The 16,365-nt window shown below is 67.2% G+C and overlaps 1 protein-coding gene across 1 annotated transcript in view; it reads left to right on the top strand.

The window, feature by feature from the left end:
• PITPNM3 (PITPNM family member 3) overlaps positions 1–16,365 on the top strand; it is a 51,152-nt gene that overhangs the window by 32,000 nt on the left and 2,787 nt on the right. The window contains 12 exon segments of the mRNA XM_049635374.1: positions 252–374; positions 702–892; positions 3,035–3,068; positions 3,070–3,208; positions 4,397–4,567; positions 5,768–5,962; positions 6,368–6,516; positions 8,462–8,578; positions 10,789–10,905; positions 11,086–11,234; positions 11,468–11,617; positions 14,698–14,881. Coding sequence (XP_049491331.1) covers positions 252–374; positions 702–892; positions 3,035–3,068; positions 3,070–3,208; positions 4,397–4,567; positions 5,768–5,962; positions 6,368–6,516; positions 8,462–8,578; positions 10,789–10,905; positions 11,086–11,234; positions 11,468–11,617; positions 14,698–14,881 — 1,719 coding nt within the window.

Here is a 16,365-nt window from a genome sequence, read left to right as displayed (position 1 = left end):
CCCTGACCTGAGTCTGACCCCTGACCCTGGCCTGACTGCTGTCCTTATGCTGACCCTGACCCTAGTTTGACTGCTGCCCTCAGGCCGACCCTGACCCAGCATGAACACCCATCCCCCACAGGGGTTCTGTCAGTGGCTCTCCGGGACAGGTCCCTTACTCTGCCAGGGACAGGGGACTGGTGCTCTGGCCAGGTACGGGGGCGGTGGGTCAGCGGCGGGCGGGCCTTTAGCCCCAGCTGTGTGTGCCCCAGGTGTGTCTCATCGGGGACTGTGTGGGGGGCCTCCTGGCCTTCGATGCCATCTGCTACAGCGCGGGGCCCTCGGGTGACAGTCCGGGCGGCAGCAGCCGGAAGGGCAGCATCAGCAGCACCCAGGTGCGGGCCAGCCGGTGGGGGTCGGGGAGGGGCCTGTCCTGGGGAGGTGAGGCGGGCCTTCACCCCGGTACGCGGTCGCTACCCCGGAAGTGTTGCCCTACGGGAGGAGGGCGGGTTTAGGCCGGGGTCGGGCGCCTACGTCCGGACCCCCGGTGGGTGGCCCCGGGCCGAAACCCCGCCGTGACTCGGGTGGCTCCCACGCTCCTTCGCAAGAGTGCTGACCTGACGTCTGGGGAGGAAGGGGTTCATCCGCGCCCGGGGGAGGACACGGGGCCCCGGAGTCTGTGGTGGCTGCAGTGCTCTCCTGTCCTCTGCGTGACCCCAAAGGACGCCCCCGTCGTGGCGGACGAGGCGTGCGGTCTGGCCGGCAGCAAGCGTCTCAGCAAGAGCAGCATTGACGTCTCCGGCGTGCCGGACGAGGACGCCTCGGAGCCCCAGAGGCCGTTGCCTCGGAAACAGAGCGACTCCTCCACCTACGACTGTGAGGCCATCGGCCAGCATCATGCCTTCCTGTCCAGGTAACCGCCTCCCGGGCCCCGTCCTCCTTCCTGCGCGGCGTCCGGGGCGGCGAGGACCGGCCCTGGGGCCCAGGCCCTTTCAGGAGGCCCGTAGACGGGCGCGGAGAGGCTGGGACCCCGGCCACTCCCCGTGGGCCCTGCGCCCCGTCCCTGCGCCGCCCCGACTTGCGGAGAGAGGAGACGGCCCTCCAGCGTCGCGGATGCTCAGCGTCAACCTCTGGCAAAGGGAAAATTACGCCCCGCCTGCTTCACTGCTGCTTAAGAAAAGGCGGTGGAAAAGTGGATGCGGGTGTGTTTTGCGAGCCGCTCCGGGGGTCGTTCTGTTTGTCAGACGGGGCAGTGGAGGCTCCTGGAGGCCGGGAAGCGTCCTGGGATCACACGGCCAGCGCCGAGCAGCTGGGGCCGGACTCCGACTCCTGGTCCCTGGTGCGGTCCCTTCTGCAGAGTTGAGTGACTTATGGGCACACTCATCAGGGCACAAGGGACCCACCTAGGAAAGCAGGCCTTGTTCCGCGCTGTCCCTCCGTTCTCTGCCTTGTCTGTCCTCGCTCCTTTCTTACCCAAGTGGCAAGTGTCACGGGGCCATTAGGAGGTTTGCAAAATAGGTCCCCTGTGATCGCTTTGGGGTCTTCCTCTTTGTACGTATTTTGTACATCCTTTGCGTTTAGTTTTCCTTGGAAAAAGAACCCTTCTACCGGGATCTTTTCTGATCCTTTGCCTATGTGATATGTATTCGGTAAATATTCTTAACGGGGAGCGTTTCACTGGGTGAGCGGACAGACAGCTCCCTTCATCCCAGTAATTGGATACTTGGCTCCTTCCAGTTCTGGGAAATTACAGCGTGCCTAAACGTTGGCGCGTGTGTAGGGCTGTTTCATTCGGGTGCATTCGTTCCCCGAAGAGAAATCCTTCCATCAAAGGCCCCGCACATTCAAATCTCTGACTATTTGAAGCCCCTCTGTCAGCCTCAGTTCGCATCAGCCTTGCGGGGTGAAGTCGTGACTTTTCTGGTTCACCCTTGAAAAGTCCTTTAAGAAGGCCCCAAATCCGGAGGGCGACAAGAAGTTGGAGGCTTCTGGTAGCCGGTTCAGCACAGCCAGCTTTTCCCTCTAGCGTAGGGACAGATGGCAGTTTCATCAGACACCGGCGCTGTCCTCGCGGGGAGAGAAAGGAGCCCGAGGACTCAGATCCGGCTACCCCGACCCCTCACGCACGGCCGGCGGGGGGACTGGCCCGCGCTCTTTCCGTTGTTATTTCTCAAATTCCCTCTCTCCTCCATCTGGAATATTCTAGTTGAATTTGCATTCAGTTACTTGATTCGTAGATCCCGGGATCCCACTGGATCGTCTCACACTCTGAGCTGCACTTAAGTGCCACCTGGACGGTCCAGGGGCGCCCGGCTCTCCTGCCCGCCAGGCCTCGGCGGCCGCTCTGGGTCCAAAACAGCGTCGGCCCGGCTCTCCGGAGCAGCAGCGCCCGGGCTGGGACTGGGGGCAGTTCTGTGTGTCCCACCTTTCTCTTCAAGCCCTGCTCCCTGCGCAGGTGGTGCGGGAGGGAAGCGCACGCTGTCTGCACCTGGTTCTGCAGGTGGCCTGGGACCCGGGTGACAATGAACTTGCCCGATTCTGCAGGACCGGCTCCGTCCGGCTGGTCCGCGTACCGGCCAGGCCGGGCTCCGCCGGCAGACGGCGCGGGAGCTCACCGGGGGCCCTTGCGAAGCCGGCCCGATGGGGCAGGCCTGCCAGCCTGCAGGATGCTTAGGTGCTCTTAGGCCCTCAGCCCAGCTGAGAAAATGTTTTACGGGATCGTGGCCGCGAGCGTCTGTCCAAGTACGGTCTCTGGCTGCCGGCAGGTGACAAGGGCAGAGTTGGGTAGATGAGACGGAGGCCGAACGGCCCCGCGGTCTAAACCATTCACCGTCTGGCCCTTCAGAGAAAAAGTGAGCCGACCGACACCTGCCTCAGCCGGCTGTCGGCCGGGCCCCGGTGGCCCGCGCCAGGGTGGCCGTCAGCTCTCCGGGCTGGCCGGCGGGCTCTGACTCCGGGCCCCGCCGCGGAGGCGGCGGGCTGGGCTCTCCCCGCTCAGCCTCCGCACCCCCGCTCCTTCGCTGACCGCCCTCCCGGGGCTCTCTCCCCTGGGCAGCATCCACTCGAACGTGCTGAAGGACGAGGCCGAGCCCCCCCGCGGCCGGGGGGCTCCCGCCGCCCGAGGTCAGCCTGGGTCGCTTGGACTTCGACGTGTCCGACTTCTTCCTCTTTGGCTCGCCCCTGGGCCTGGTCCTGGCCATGCGGAGGACAGTGCTGCCGGGACTGGACGGTGGGTGGCGCTGCCAGGGCCTGAGAGGCCTTGTGTCTCTGGAGCACGGTGTCGGGGCCTCCGGCTAGGGGACGGTGGGGGGGTGCAGGGAGGGGTGGGGCATGGGGAGGGGGGAGGGAGGGGCAGCCTCCCCGGGTGGGGCAAAGGTGAGCCAGCCCCGGTGGGTTTCACCTCCCTGTCACATGCCCCACGTGGGCAGTTGTCGTGCTCCACAGGAGGAGAAGCCACATTTACCCTCCTGCCGCCCTCCTTCCCCGGCACCCCCAGGCAGACCTTCTGCGGCCGGGGCGACCTCCCCGACCCCCCGCACAGTCCCAGGCCCGCCTTAGTGCCCGCGGCCTGAGCGCCTGCCCCCAGTGCTCTGAGATACACAGTGAGGTGATGTGCACCGGCCTGTGGTTTAGCAGTGAGTCTGAGGGGACAAGCGGCGGGGGCACCTCGAGGCCCACACGTCAGGGCTTCTCAAACTCCTTTTCCACAGCGCTCACCAGCAGCCGCCACCGTGGGACGGAGAAGGGAGGGGCTCTCCTTGAAGTGGGGAGGGGTGAGGCGGACTCCCACGCCGCCTCCAGGTTGGCGAGGGGACCTGGGTCTCCCAGGACTCCGGACTCCGGACCATTCAGTCCCCCGACCCCGGGGGAGGGGGACACGGGGAGGCCTCGGGGGAAGACACCTGCCGGGCTGGGGGGAGAAGTGTTCTGCGGCTCTGGCCAGCCTCGAGCCCTGTCTCCCGCCTGCCTGAGGGCTGAGCGGCTGGGGCAGGGGCCGCTGATTCCGACTGAGAGATCCTGGGTCTGCCTGGTAGGTCACATGGAGAGTTCGCGGACGCCGGAAGGACTTGCAGGAGACCCAGCAGGGGATACAGTGGAGGGAAGGCCTGCGTGGAAGAGGGGCTGCCTGAGCAAAGGCACAGAGAGGGGCAGCCGGCAGGCCGGGGTGGGGAACTGCAGAGGAGCGCCGGCCGCAGCCCTGGGGCCTAGAGCGCCGCTCCTGGTGGGGCAGGTTGGCAAGGCCCTGAATGCCAAACGCGGCAGCACGATGGCTTTGGTCCTGTTGGTAGCAGGGAGCCACGGCATGTTCTTGAGCACAGGGGTGGGCCACCCGAAGCCGCACTCAAGGAAGCCTGCTGGGCCCAAGGGAGCAGGAACTGGCAAGGGGCTTCCCCCACGTCCTCTCTGTCCCCCTCAGGCTTCCAGATGCGTCCCGCCTGCAGCCAGGTCTATAGTTTCTTCCACTGCGCGGACCCCTCTGCTTCGCGGCTGGAGCCCCTGCTGGAGCCCAAGTTCCACCTGGTGCCGCCCGTCAGCGTGCCCCGCTACCAGAGGTTCCCGCTGGGCGACGGGCAGTCCCTCCTGCTGGGTAGGCTCTCGGCGGTTGCGGGGGGCGGGGGCGGTTGTGTGAGCGTGCTGAGCCGGGGGCTGGGCCCCGCCGGGTGGCACTCCGGGGCCACCCTCTCTGGTCCAGGGTCTCCACGCGCTGGCCGAAGGAGGGACGAGACTCCCCGCCGACCAGGGGCCACGTGCTCCAGAGCAGGAGGAGGGGGCGGAAACAGCCGCTCACCTGTGTGCACCCCTGCTCTGTCGGGGGCGTCCTGGGGCCCAGAGGCCAGGCTCTGCCCCTGGCGGGCTCCTGGGGCCAGCACGCTGCTCGAGCCATCAGACCTGAGTGCAAGCCCAGGGGTCTGTGCTGGGTGCTGTTCCCCAGCCTCGCCCCTGGAGGTGCAGGGCCGGGAATGTGTCATCCCGGTGGGCATCATGGAAGAGGGGGCCTTTGACCACGGCATTTGGACAGGCGGAGCAGAGCTGGAGGATGAGGGTCGGGGGGCACTTGTAGGTGGAAGGAGCAGCGGGAACAGGGCAGGTGGGTCTGGGGGAGGCCAGTGGTCTCCAGGGCTGACGCGGAGTGAACCAGGCACGGGCAGGGGAGGCCGGCGTTGGCCGTCGGGGCCGGGAAATCAGGGCCTTGGTTCCACATCCTGGATGAGGAGGTTTGGTCAGAGCCTGTTCAGGAGTTTGGGCCAGACTGGGGGAGGGGGGGTGCCGTGCATGAGGCTCATTCAGGATCCAAAAACAGCCCCCCCCCCCATTTTTAATGGAAACTTAATTTCCAAAGTCCTGCTTCGTCAGGAGCTTCCACGGACGGTCTCCCCCGTGCACCCGAAAATGTGTTGCTCTGGGCGGGGCAAGGCCCTGCCCCGGAGAGCGCCCTAGCGCCTTGGCTGACACGCCTGTTCCCACCCGGGCTCGGCCGCAGGCCTCTGTGCCTGGGGGGGGGGGGGGGGCGTCCATGGAGGGGCACGTGGTGACCGTCCGCCTCCGGAGGTGCCCTCGGCAGTTCTGCCACAGACAGAGGGGATGGTTGGGACCCACAACTTAGAGGAGGTGAGACCCAGCCGGGCCCTGGGGTGCAGGTGCCCCGTCGAGCCCCGGGGGGGTTAGGGGCGCGGGCTGCCCGTGGAGCGGGGGTGATGGTGAGCGGACCGGGGGGGCCCAGACTCCCGCCCGGTGCAGGCAGCTCCGGACACACGGCCTGGCCCTGACCGCGACCTTCCCCCGCCAGCTGACGCTCTGCACGCCCACAGCGGCCTCTTCCTGGAGGGCGGCTCACGGGACAGCCCACCGCCCCCGGACGCCCCCGCCCCATCCCTTCAGGCCCCGGGGGCCCAGTGCCCTGCACGGAGGATGAGCCGGGACAGCTCACACAGCGACAGCTCAGACTCCTCAGACAGCCTGGCCCCCGCGGGCGTCTCCCACAGTGAGTGAGGGTTTTCGGGGTGCTGCCTGCTTTGAGGGAGAGGGACCCCCCCCCCCACCCCGGGGCGGGCGCTGGTCCACTGCCGGGGCTGCTGAGGGCGGGCTGGGAGCGATAAAGGAAATCCATCCAGACTGAGCCCCGGGTCCGAGCCGCGACCCCGGCGTTTGTCTCCACGGGGCCAGCCCCCGCTGCTGGGGACCGGGTTGCAGGGCTCGTCCTGGGGACAGGCAGGAGAAGGGGCTGGTGGCTCACGGGAAGCTGAGTGGTCACGTCCGGGGCTCCGGCCCCGGACCTGCGCCCCGAGTGGCCCGTTCACCGCGGGGTCCGTGTGCCGGGGCCCCACGCTGCCTCTCGGGTCAAGGCCCAGCCGGGCCACACGGTCCTTACCTGGATCTCGGCCCGCAGTCACGGCCAAGTGGTGGGGCGCCAAGCGTATCGACTACGCCCTGTACTGCCCCGACGTCCTCACGGCCTTCCCCACCGTGGCCCTGCCCCACCTCTTCCACGCCAGCTACTGGGAGTCCACGGACGTGGTAGCCTTCATCCTGAGACAGGTACTGCTGTCCCTCTCCGGGCCCCTCGGGAGGGCCCGTCCTGCTCTCTGGGGAACAGGGTGTCTTGCGGGCCACACTGCGCCCTGGGAGGGCGTGGGGGTTACGAGGTCACACGGGGGGTTTCGTGGAGAGCGCTGGCTTCTGGTCAACGGCGTGGCACTTTCTGGAAAATTAAATAGAAACCGCACAGGAGAATGGACCCGTGTTCCGCCTGGAGACGAGTCATAAATGCCTGTTCCTCTGAGGGTCTCGGTGTCCTCGGAGAGGCCGGTGACTGAGGGGGAGCCTGGGGGGGGAAGGGGGCCGGGAGGCGGGGTCGGTGGCCAAGGGCGGGAGTTTGATTCTGTTCTGTGTCCCGCGAGAAGCCACCGCAGGGCTGAACAAAGAGAGAGCTCGTGCCTGACCGTGTTCTGGGAAGGGAGTCCTGTGTCTGCTGCTTGAGGGACCAGAGAGAAAGCCCCAGGCCCGTTACAAGGCCAGCCTGGGGGCCCGGCTTTGGGCCGGGAGCTGGTGCGGAGGCCCGGGGGGCCGGGGATGGGGCGACAGCAAGGCTTGCTGGCATCTGGGCGTGAGGGACCGAGGGCTGTGCTGCGGGGCCTGATGCCCACCTGAGCACCGGGGGGGCTCCCTGGGGTTGGGGAGGAGCAGGGCCAGGCCGGGGCGCGGGAAACCGAGTCTTGGGTCTGGGCCGGAGAAGCACGAAGGGAGGCGAGTGGAGGCTGGGGCTCGGCAGACGCCAGTGGTGGGTGTCCCGGTGACGGGCGCGGTGCCCCGATTCTGAGGTGGGTTTTGCCCCCACCGAGCGGCTCTCCCCGCCAGTGGGGCATCCTGCAGCGTAGCCCAGTTGTGACCCCGCCGACCCCACGGCAGCGTCGGCCCGCCAGTTCCGGGTGCAGGTCGTTGCCCGGGCTTCCGGCCCCTGAGACGGACGGTCCGGCAACCCCGCCTCGGGTCCTGCCGTGCGCTGGGGCGGCCTCCAGAACCCGGGGAAACGCCGCACTCCCTGCCTCACCAGCTTCTCGTAAAAGTTCCCTGAGCCCCGTCCTCTGGGGTTTTCCCGGAGGCTTCGCCGAACTGCACGGCTCATCGAGTCATTGGCCACCGGCGACCGACCGGACCTCCCGCCCCTCGTGGGTCCCCAGAGGTCAGGGGGTGGGACTGGAGGTGCCAGCTTCTGGTCACGTGCGGCCTGCTCCTGGCCACGGCCCCCCCCTTGGGTGGGGTCCAGGCGCCACCTCATTAACAAACAAAAGGCATCTTGAGGGCTCTCTGGCATCGAGGAGATTCCAGAGGTCTTGGGAGCTCTGAGACCAGATCTGGGTTTCCCACGTGGGAGCCGGGGGTGTCGCTGTAGGCTGAGAAGTGCAGGGATGGGGACCCAGGGGGTGGAGGAGGAGCCCTGGAAGGTGCAGGAGAGCCGGGAGAGGGCGCCAGCCTCTGCGCTGGGCCGGACACAGTCTGGGGGCTGCCGGGGGGGGGGGGGGTCGGGAGGAAGCCCGCGTGGGCAGGGGCAAGGGGAGCAGGCGGGCGGGAGCCACGCAGGGTGAGGCTTCCGTGGGGCGCGGCTCCGACAGGCACAGGGTCCTTCCTCGGGACGCGGAAGGGCGTGACCCAGTGGGGAGGGACGGAGCCCCGGGGCTGGGTGGGAGGGAGGACCGGCCAGCTGCTGTAGCAGCGGGGCAGGGAACGGGTCTGAGCGGGGGGCCGCGGGTTTGGACGCCGTGCACAGAGGCTGCTCCCTGGCAGAGCATCTGAGAGCCCGCGGCCTGGCCCCAGCTGTCTGTCAGGATGGCGGCAGACGGGTCCCGGGGCTCCCGGCCTCCCGAGGGTCCCAGGCTGGCAGGTGGCGGGGGGGGGGGGGGCGCTGCCGGCCCTGACAGCCTTCTGGGAAGGAGGGAGCTGGGTGGGCCCGGCCGACCCGGAGCCCTGCTCGGCTGCCCGTCAGGTGATGCGCTACGAGAACGTGACCGTCAAGGAGAACGCGGGCCTGGATCCTGCGGCCCTGAGCCCCGCCAACCCCCGTGAGAAGTGGCTTCGCAAGAGGACCCAGGTCAAGCTGCGGGTATGTGGTCGTTGGCACCGTGTCCTGGTGGGGGCGGGGGTCTCAGCTGGTCTCAGGGAGCAGGGTGCCCTGGGGGCTGGGGCACCCGCGTGGCAGGGGAGGGCTGCGGGTGGCAGGGAAGGTGGGGGTGGGGTCGGGGCTACGCGGGGGTTGGGGGGGCTGGTTCCCGAAGGCCCGGCTCCAGGGGAGCACCAGGGCGGGGTCCAGGGCGCTGGGGGTGGAGCGGCTGCTGTATGTCAGGCATCTGGAGACGCGGATGTGAGTCAGGGTCTTGCCCATGACCGTGGGGCTCACGGTCTGATTCGCCTCTGAGTACGTACGGCCCGGCGTGGTGTCTGCGGTGAGAGAGGGAAGCGCAGATTAGGAAGAAAACGGAGAAAAGGACTTGGGGCAGACCAGGCAGGGCTTCCCTGAAGGAGAGTCGCCTCCGTAGGGTATTGAAGGATGAATAGGAGCGTGGTATGTGTCACTTCATCTACGTTGTGGATGTGGCCCCCTGTGCCGGGTCCACAGACGCAGCCACTGCTCCGGTGGGCCGTCTGGTGGGAGCACCAGACGTGGACGCTGAGGACCCTGAGCGCGGACCGGTGCTCCGCGAATCAACTCTGTTCTCGCAAACGTATTTATTGAGCTACGGTCACGTTTTCTACAACTTGCCTGCTGAAGGGGGACAGTTCGGTGGACGTGAGCGTGTTCACGGATGCGCACAAACACCACTACGGCCAAGTTTAGGACCTTTTCGTCACTTCGGAAAGAGGCCCCTTTCCCCGTAACCGTCCCCCCACCGTGGTCCCTGCCCCTGGCCCCAGCTGTCTGTCTGCTCTGGGCCGTCCGTGTGGCGGAACCACCCGGCGTGTTGTCTCTGCGTCCGGCTTCCTTCTCGGAGCCCTGTGCTCTGGCGGCGCGCCCACGTTGCGGCCGGCGTGGGTACCTCGTTCCGCTTGACGGCCGAGGATCTTCCCGCGGACGGACACGTTCCGTTTACCCAGTCGTCACCTGTGGGGCCTTCGGGCGGTTCGCACCTTTTCTCTACCGTGGACGACGCTCCGGGCTCTCGTGTGTCCTCGTCTCTCGTGGGATCCAGCCGCCCCGGCGGGTGCGAGGCGGGGTCTCCGTGTGGTTTTGCTTCGCGTCTCCCCGCGGATAGGTGACACAGGCGTCTTCCCCTGTGTCTGTTTCCGCGAGTTAAGTCTCTCCTCCCTGGAGTTTGGCAGCGTGGCCCGTGCCCCCTCCCGACCGTCTGTGGGTCCGGGTCCCCCGAGCCCAGTCCAGGGGCCGGTGCAGGTGGGGGGGGGGGGTCCCGCTGAATTGCACGCAGACGCCGTGAGAATGGAGGGCGGGGGTCCACGGGGCGCTTCTCGGACGCGGCCGGGCCAGGCCGTGGGGGGGGGGCGGGGGGGGGGGGGCGGAGGGGGGGGGGGGGGGGGGGGTCCTACAGTACCCGGCCCATGACAACTGGGGGCCACAGACAGGTCACCGGGCACGGCCGTGACGCCGAGCTCAGGATCCGGAATTCACCGTGGGCGCCTGGGCGTCGGCAGTTCTGTGCTTTGGCACGGCTTGTGTTGACTGAGGGTCCCCGCTGAGGGCTGTAAGCAGAGCCCCGGCCAGGGGGAGCTCGGTGGGTGGGGACAGACGCCTATGGGAACGGTCACCGGCTTGAGGGGTTCGGTCTTGGAGCGAGGCTGGGGGCCGAGGGGGGCCTTTGAGCTGCGGGGCGAATTGAAACCAGAAGTGGAGAAGCCTGGGGACCCTGGATGCTTACAGACAAAGTGACTCCGTGTCCGGAATGATCCGCAGTGTGGGGGGTGGGGGACCCCAGGGAGGCCGTAGCTGGTGCGGGGCGCAGGCGGGGTCCCCACGCACCTCTCCACACTCTGACGCGTTTACATTTCCCAGTAAGAAGACACACGGTAAGTGGCTGTGGGATGGGACCTGTGATGTGGAAGGCGGAACGGGAGGCGTCCTGGCAGGGTCCGGCCCAGGAGCTGGGGAGGAGGACAGCCAGGGGCCCGGCCGCCACCTCAGGGTGCGTGGGACGGTCAGGATCAGGGTGCTTGTCCATCTGCGGGAACCCGGGGTCCACAGCACACGGCTCCGAAGGGGTGACGCGGCAGGGACACGTGTGGCCCGCGGTCCTGAGGACAGCGTCGGGAGGAAGCTCACGGTCCAGCCCCAGTGGCAAAGGCCGAGCTGATCTCTGTTTTCAGAACGTCACCGCGAACCACCGGGCCAACGACGTGATCGCCGCGGAAGACGGCCCGCAGGTCCTGGTGGGGCGCTTCATGTACGGGCCCCTGGACATGGTGGCTCTGACTGGAGAGAAGGTGCGAGGGCCGGGCCGGGTGGTGGGGCGGAGCAGGGCCGGGAGGGTGAGCGGTGGGGAGGGCCCGAAGTCCGTGCGCCCGAGGGCTGGGCGTGGGGGCCGAGGAGCCGCCGAATGCCCCCTGGCCCCCGCCTGCAGCCACCGGCCTTCAGGGCGTCCCCTGGCCCCTCACCGCGTGCAGGTGGACATCCTGGTGATGGCGGAGCCGTCCTCGGGCCGCTGGGTGCACCTGGACACGGAGATCACCAACAGCAGCGGCCGCATCACCTACAGCGTCCCGCGGCCCCGGCGCCTGGGGGTGGGCGTCTACCCCGTGAAGATGGTCGTCAGGTAAGACCCAGGCGGATCGTGCCGTTCGGTGCCCTTCCAGCCGGGCCGGCCTGGTGATGGAGCCCTGGGGGTGCTTTCCGGGGTGGGGGGGAGAGGAAGACGGACCGGCTGGCCAGCTGTGGCTTCAGGAGATACCGGCCCGCTGCTCCCTGAGCCGGGCCCCGGGCCGACCCCTGGCCTCAGGCCACGAGCTGAGTGCGATGCGGGGCCGACCACAGGCAGGTGCCTTTTAGGGGCGACCAGACCTTTGCGATGAGCTACCTCACGGTGCTGCCCCGGGGCATGGAGTGCGTGGTGTTCAGCATCGACGGGTCCTTCGCGGCCAGCGTGTCTATCATGGGAAGTGACCCCAAGGTCCGGCCGGGGGCCGTGGACGTCGTCCGGTGAGTGTTCCCTCCCGTCCCTTCCCAGAGGCCCCGGGAGAGCCGGGCCGTGTATTTTTCCGGAATTCCACAAATCTCCGGGGCAGGAACTGGGGAGTCCCGGTCACGTGTACCGAGGGTCCCCGAGAAACGCCCTGCCACCGTCTGGACGCTAGCTCCCCCTCCCTCCCGCCTCCGTTTGATCTCTGCAGCCAGCCAGGCCTGGGCTCCCGAGTTCTGACTCCAGGCGGGGTCCAATCGGCGTGTTCTGGTGGCCTCTGGGAGAAATGGCTCCGAATGTAGCAGCCGAAAAGAATATCATTCCATCTCTCGCGGTTCCGTGGGTGGGCTGGGCTCTGCTGGGATGTCGTCACGTGGGGTGTTCCCGTGACTCACGGCCGGGTGGCCATCTGGGCTGGGGGCGGGGCTCATCCGCAGGCTCCCCTCGGGCCCGGGTTCGAGATGGCCTCTGTACTCGCGGTGGCCGGGCCCGCTCTCTGTCCGCGGGGCCAGCCTGGGCCGTCTCGTGGAGACCCGGGTGGAGGCCGCTAAGCCTTCTCAGGACCCAGCCTGGGGCGTCACGGTGACCTTCCCGCTGTGTTCCGCTGGTCGTGAGTAGTGGCAGGGTCCGCCCGGATTCTCGGGGAAGGGACCACCTAAACGTGTGGATACGGGACACGTGGCTCCCAGGGGCCACCCTCTGAGCCTGACTCAGGCGCAGTGATAAGTGGAAGATTGGAGCTCGTACAGCTGATTGGGGAGAGCAGGGCAGGCTTCCTGAGAGAGGTGGCGTCAGAGATAGTCCCCGAGGGGTGGACGGGTTCAGTCCAAGCCGCTGCACAAAGGTTAGCAAGTGTGGGGAAGCGAGAAGAAAATAGAAAACGGATTTTGATAGGCCAGAAAGGAGGACGCGGGGCGACAAGGACAGGAAGAGCAGAGCACACGGTGAGGCGGGGTCAGGGTGGTTGGATTTTGGAGGCCAGACCAGGACGGGGCCGGAGGTGGGGCTGGAAGCAGCCGTGTAGAAGGGTGTCACCACAGGAGAGTGAGGGAGGAGCCACTTTCTCCCCTCCCTGCCTCCCCCCTCCCTGCCTCCCTCTCATCCCTCCCTCTCACCCTCCCTGCCTCCCCCCTGCCTCCCCCCCTCCCCACCTCCCTCCCCACTTCCCTCCCTCCTACCCTCCCTGCCTCCCTGTTTCCACCTCTGCCTCCCTCCCTGCCTCCCCCCACCCCATCCCTACCTCCCTGCCTACCCCCTCCCTGTCTCCTCCCCTCCCTGTCTCCTCCCCCAATCCCTGCCTCCCTCCTACCCTCCCTCCTACCCTCCCTATCTCCCTGACTACCCCCCACCCTGCCTCCCTCCCTCCCTGCCTACCCCCCTCCTTACCTCCCTCCCTGCCTCCCCCGTTCCTGCCTCTCTGCCTCCCTACCAGCCTCCCTGTTTCCACCCCTGCCTCCCTCCCTGCTCCCCTCCCTGCCTCCCCCATCCCTCCCTCCCTCCCTGCCTCCACCCCTCCTTCCATCCCTGCCTCCTTCCCTGTCTCCCTCCCTCCCTGCCTCCACCCTTTTGTGAGGCTGACTCAGGGCCAGGCCCGAGAGCAAGGCAGCCCCACGGGGAAAACAAGTCTCAGGCATGAGAAACTAACCCGGACTCCAGCTGAGCAGGACCGATGCCGGGCCTCAGCGTAGTAGCAGTGATCCCTCTGGGGAGAGCAGACCAGCCTGGACTGGGGACCCCAGGGTTAGCTGCCCTCCAGATGCCCCTGGCCCTGCGGGAACAGGCCCTGGACGGACAGGCTCGAGCTCCTGGCAAGTGTCCAGCTCGCCCTGTGAGGGTGGGTGGCTTATTCCTCTTACGTCTCCCCCCCCCCCCGGCCCGTCAGCGCCCCCCTTCCACGGCTGGGAGTGGGGGGGGGCTGTGGTCCTCTCCCCCGGGGACCCACACCGTGGTCTTCACGTGGGCTCCTGAGTCCCTGCCGTGTTCCACAGACCCTGCTGCTGATAAACGGACTACCGGGTCCAGCTCAGAACTAGCCAGAGTCCCCAGGGTGGCGTCTGAGCCTGTGTGGGATTATGGAACATCCCCCCCGAACCCTCAGGGCGCTCTCCAGGTCTGGAGCCCCCCAGTCTATGGTGAGCCGGGGGTGGCCGGTGCCACAGCAGCCCCTGACAGGCCCGAGCTCATCTGGCATCTTGTAGGCAGAGTCCCGTGTGAGGTCAACAGACAGCACACTCCCACCGTGCTGCGGGAGCAGACAGGGGAGGCCTGGGAAGCTGGGAGGGCTTCCTGCACGAGGGGGCCTTGAGAGGGGATGGGAACGTGAGGAGATGAAGCCCTGAAGGCCGTCTAGGGGAGGGGTCCGCAGCTGGGGTCCCAGCTTGAGCTGGAGCTCAAGGCCCGTGGGTGCAGCAAAGCAGCCCCGTGTGGCCGGGGTGATACGATGGTCGGGGGTAGAGCGTGATGGGCCACAGGTGCATGCAGGGCTGGACACCTCGGGACGCTGGGGAGCCAGGGACAGCTTTGGGCACAGGAGCGATGGTCACCATGGAAACAGGACCAGGGGGAGCGCCACGGCCTCTGTCCAGTACGCACTATGCTGGTCATGTCTGGACTCTTCCTTTCCCGCCTTGGGACGGCCCTCGTTTCAGTTCTTGTCCCCCCCGTCACGGGTGGGGCCTGGAGGGGGTTGCACGGCCCAGGTTGGACTGGACTCGGGTGGGGGTGTGAGCGAAGGCCGAGGAGGGCGCCGAAGCAGGAGGGGGTCAGGGGTCAGGTCCTGCTGGTCGCTGGTTGGACGGGAGGCCGCTCGCGGGAGCAGGAAGGGCGACAGGGACAGCCGAGGAGGCAGAGGTGGCCTGTCCTCGGCGGGGAAGCCCGAGTGACGTGGAGGCCTCGGGGACGGGGGTCAGTTTGGTGGTGGGCGAGCGGTGCCTGCGGGCCGTCCAGGGACACGTCCCGACTCATGGGGCTCAGCCCCCCGGCGTGTGGCTCCACCGTCCTTCCCCGGGGTCCTGGCGCTGCTCAGGATGGCTGCGGGGGGGGGGGGGCGGGGGCGGCTGCGGGGCGGGGGGGCTGGACCTGCGATGCCGTCCGTCCGCAGGCACTGGCAGGATCTGGGCTACCTGATCCTGTACATCACGGGGCGGCCGGACATGCAGAAGCAGCGGGTGGTGTCCTGGCTATGCCAGCACAACTTTCCACAGGGCATGATCTTCTTCTCCGACGGGCTGGTGCACGACCCCCTGCGGCAGAAGGCCATCTTCCTCCGCAACCTCGTGCAGGAGGTGAGTGCGGGCCGGAGGCCAGACCCGCCCTCCACCTGCAGGTGCTGGGAGCCTCCACGGCCCCGCCCCCACCCCGAGGTGGGCACTGTCACCCGCGGGGACGGAGGAGGGCGGGGAGGCTCCCTGAGGCTCGGTGACTCCCCGACGATCCCAGAGTCCGCATCTCCTCCTTTACCTCCTGACCCCAAAGCCCGAACTCCGTCTCTGCGCCCGGTTATTCGTTCAGCCGACGGGTGCCCGCCACGCTCCTTCGGGGTCGTGGCGTCGGCGGCACGGGCTGGCACCTGCTCTCCTTCCGGAGCTTTGACCTGTGGCCCCAGCACGGCGTCCCCTGGGAGCTGCTCAGAAATGTCGATTCCCTGCCCCCCCCCCGCCCCCACTCACCCCAGACCCGCTGCATCAGAAACTGGGGAAAGGGCCCAGCGGTCTGCATCTTGACAAACCCTCCGGGGGGATTTCAATGACGGTAACATCTTGAGAACCAGTGATCTGTGGCCCAGGGGCTGAGCCCAGCCGGTAGCCCTTCTTCTACGTGACCTTGGCCTGAGAAGGGTGTTTATAGTTTTAAGTGGTGGGGGGTTGGGGGCGGGGATCAAAAGGAGAATGCTATTTCATGATGCGACAACGGTACGAAAAGTCTGATCTCGCTGCCTGCGAAGGCAGATGCATTGGGACACGGCCACGCTCCCTGCTGGCCACGCTCCCTGCTGGCCACGCTCCCTGCTGGCGCGGTGTGTGTGGCTGCTCGGAGCCACAAAGGAAGAGTGTGGTTGCAGCACAGCGCAAAGCCTGAGATACCGATTATCTGGTCTTTCGCAACAACGTCAGCCGATCCCTGGTCCAGAGGAAGAAAGATGTGTAAATCTTTACCAGTGGGTGATTAGTAAAGGCCTGTTGTCATGCAGAGGAGCTTGGCTTGGGGAGGGCAGAGAAAGCTTCCAGGGGTTGGTAACTCTTGAGCTGAGTCTTGAATCATGAATAGGAGTTTGCCTGGCAGACACAAACAGAACGTGCAAAGGCACTGAGGTAGAAGGGAGCCTCGGATGTTCTTAGAGCTGCAGGCATATAGGATGCTGGTGTGCACAGGGTCAGACCCAGGTCGCGTGGGAGCAGAGGCCTGGAGGTCATCGGGGGCCTGAGGGTTGGCAGACCTTGGAAAACCTTGGCCAAGACCGTGAACTCCGCTGAGGGCAGTGGGGAGCCGGGGAGCGGCAGGGACTGATTAGGGCTGCAGAAAGAGCCCTGGTGGCTGTGCGGAGACCAGATCGGTGAGACAAGAGAGGCAGGGAGGCCAGGCAAGGCAGAGGCCGACCGGAATCCAGGTGGCGGCCACGGGGATGGAGAAAACGGCATCGGGAGGGGGGGTTGTCAGGTCATGCTCGGGACTGGGTGGCGGCCCCCCAGCAGGAGGTAGAACTGGGGAAGAATGTTCTAGGGGCAGCAGAAAGAAAGTTCAGGACCGGAGCTTCGTGGCCCTCCAGCGG

Source organism: Panthera uncia, chromosome E1 (genome assembly GCF_023721935.1).
Source record: "Panthera uncia isolate 11264 chromosome E1, Puncia_PCG_1.0, whole genome shotgun sequence".
In the NCBI taxonomy this organism is placed as follows: Eukaryota; Metazoa; Chordata; class Mammalia; order Carnivora; family Felidae; genus Panthera; species Panthera uncia.
This window is presented reverse-complemented; position numbering and strand designations above follow the sequence as displayed.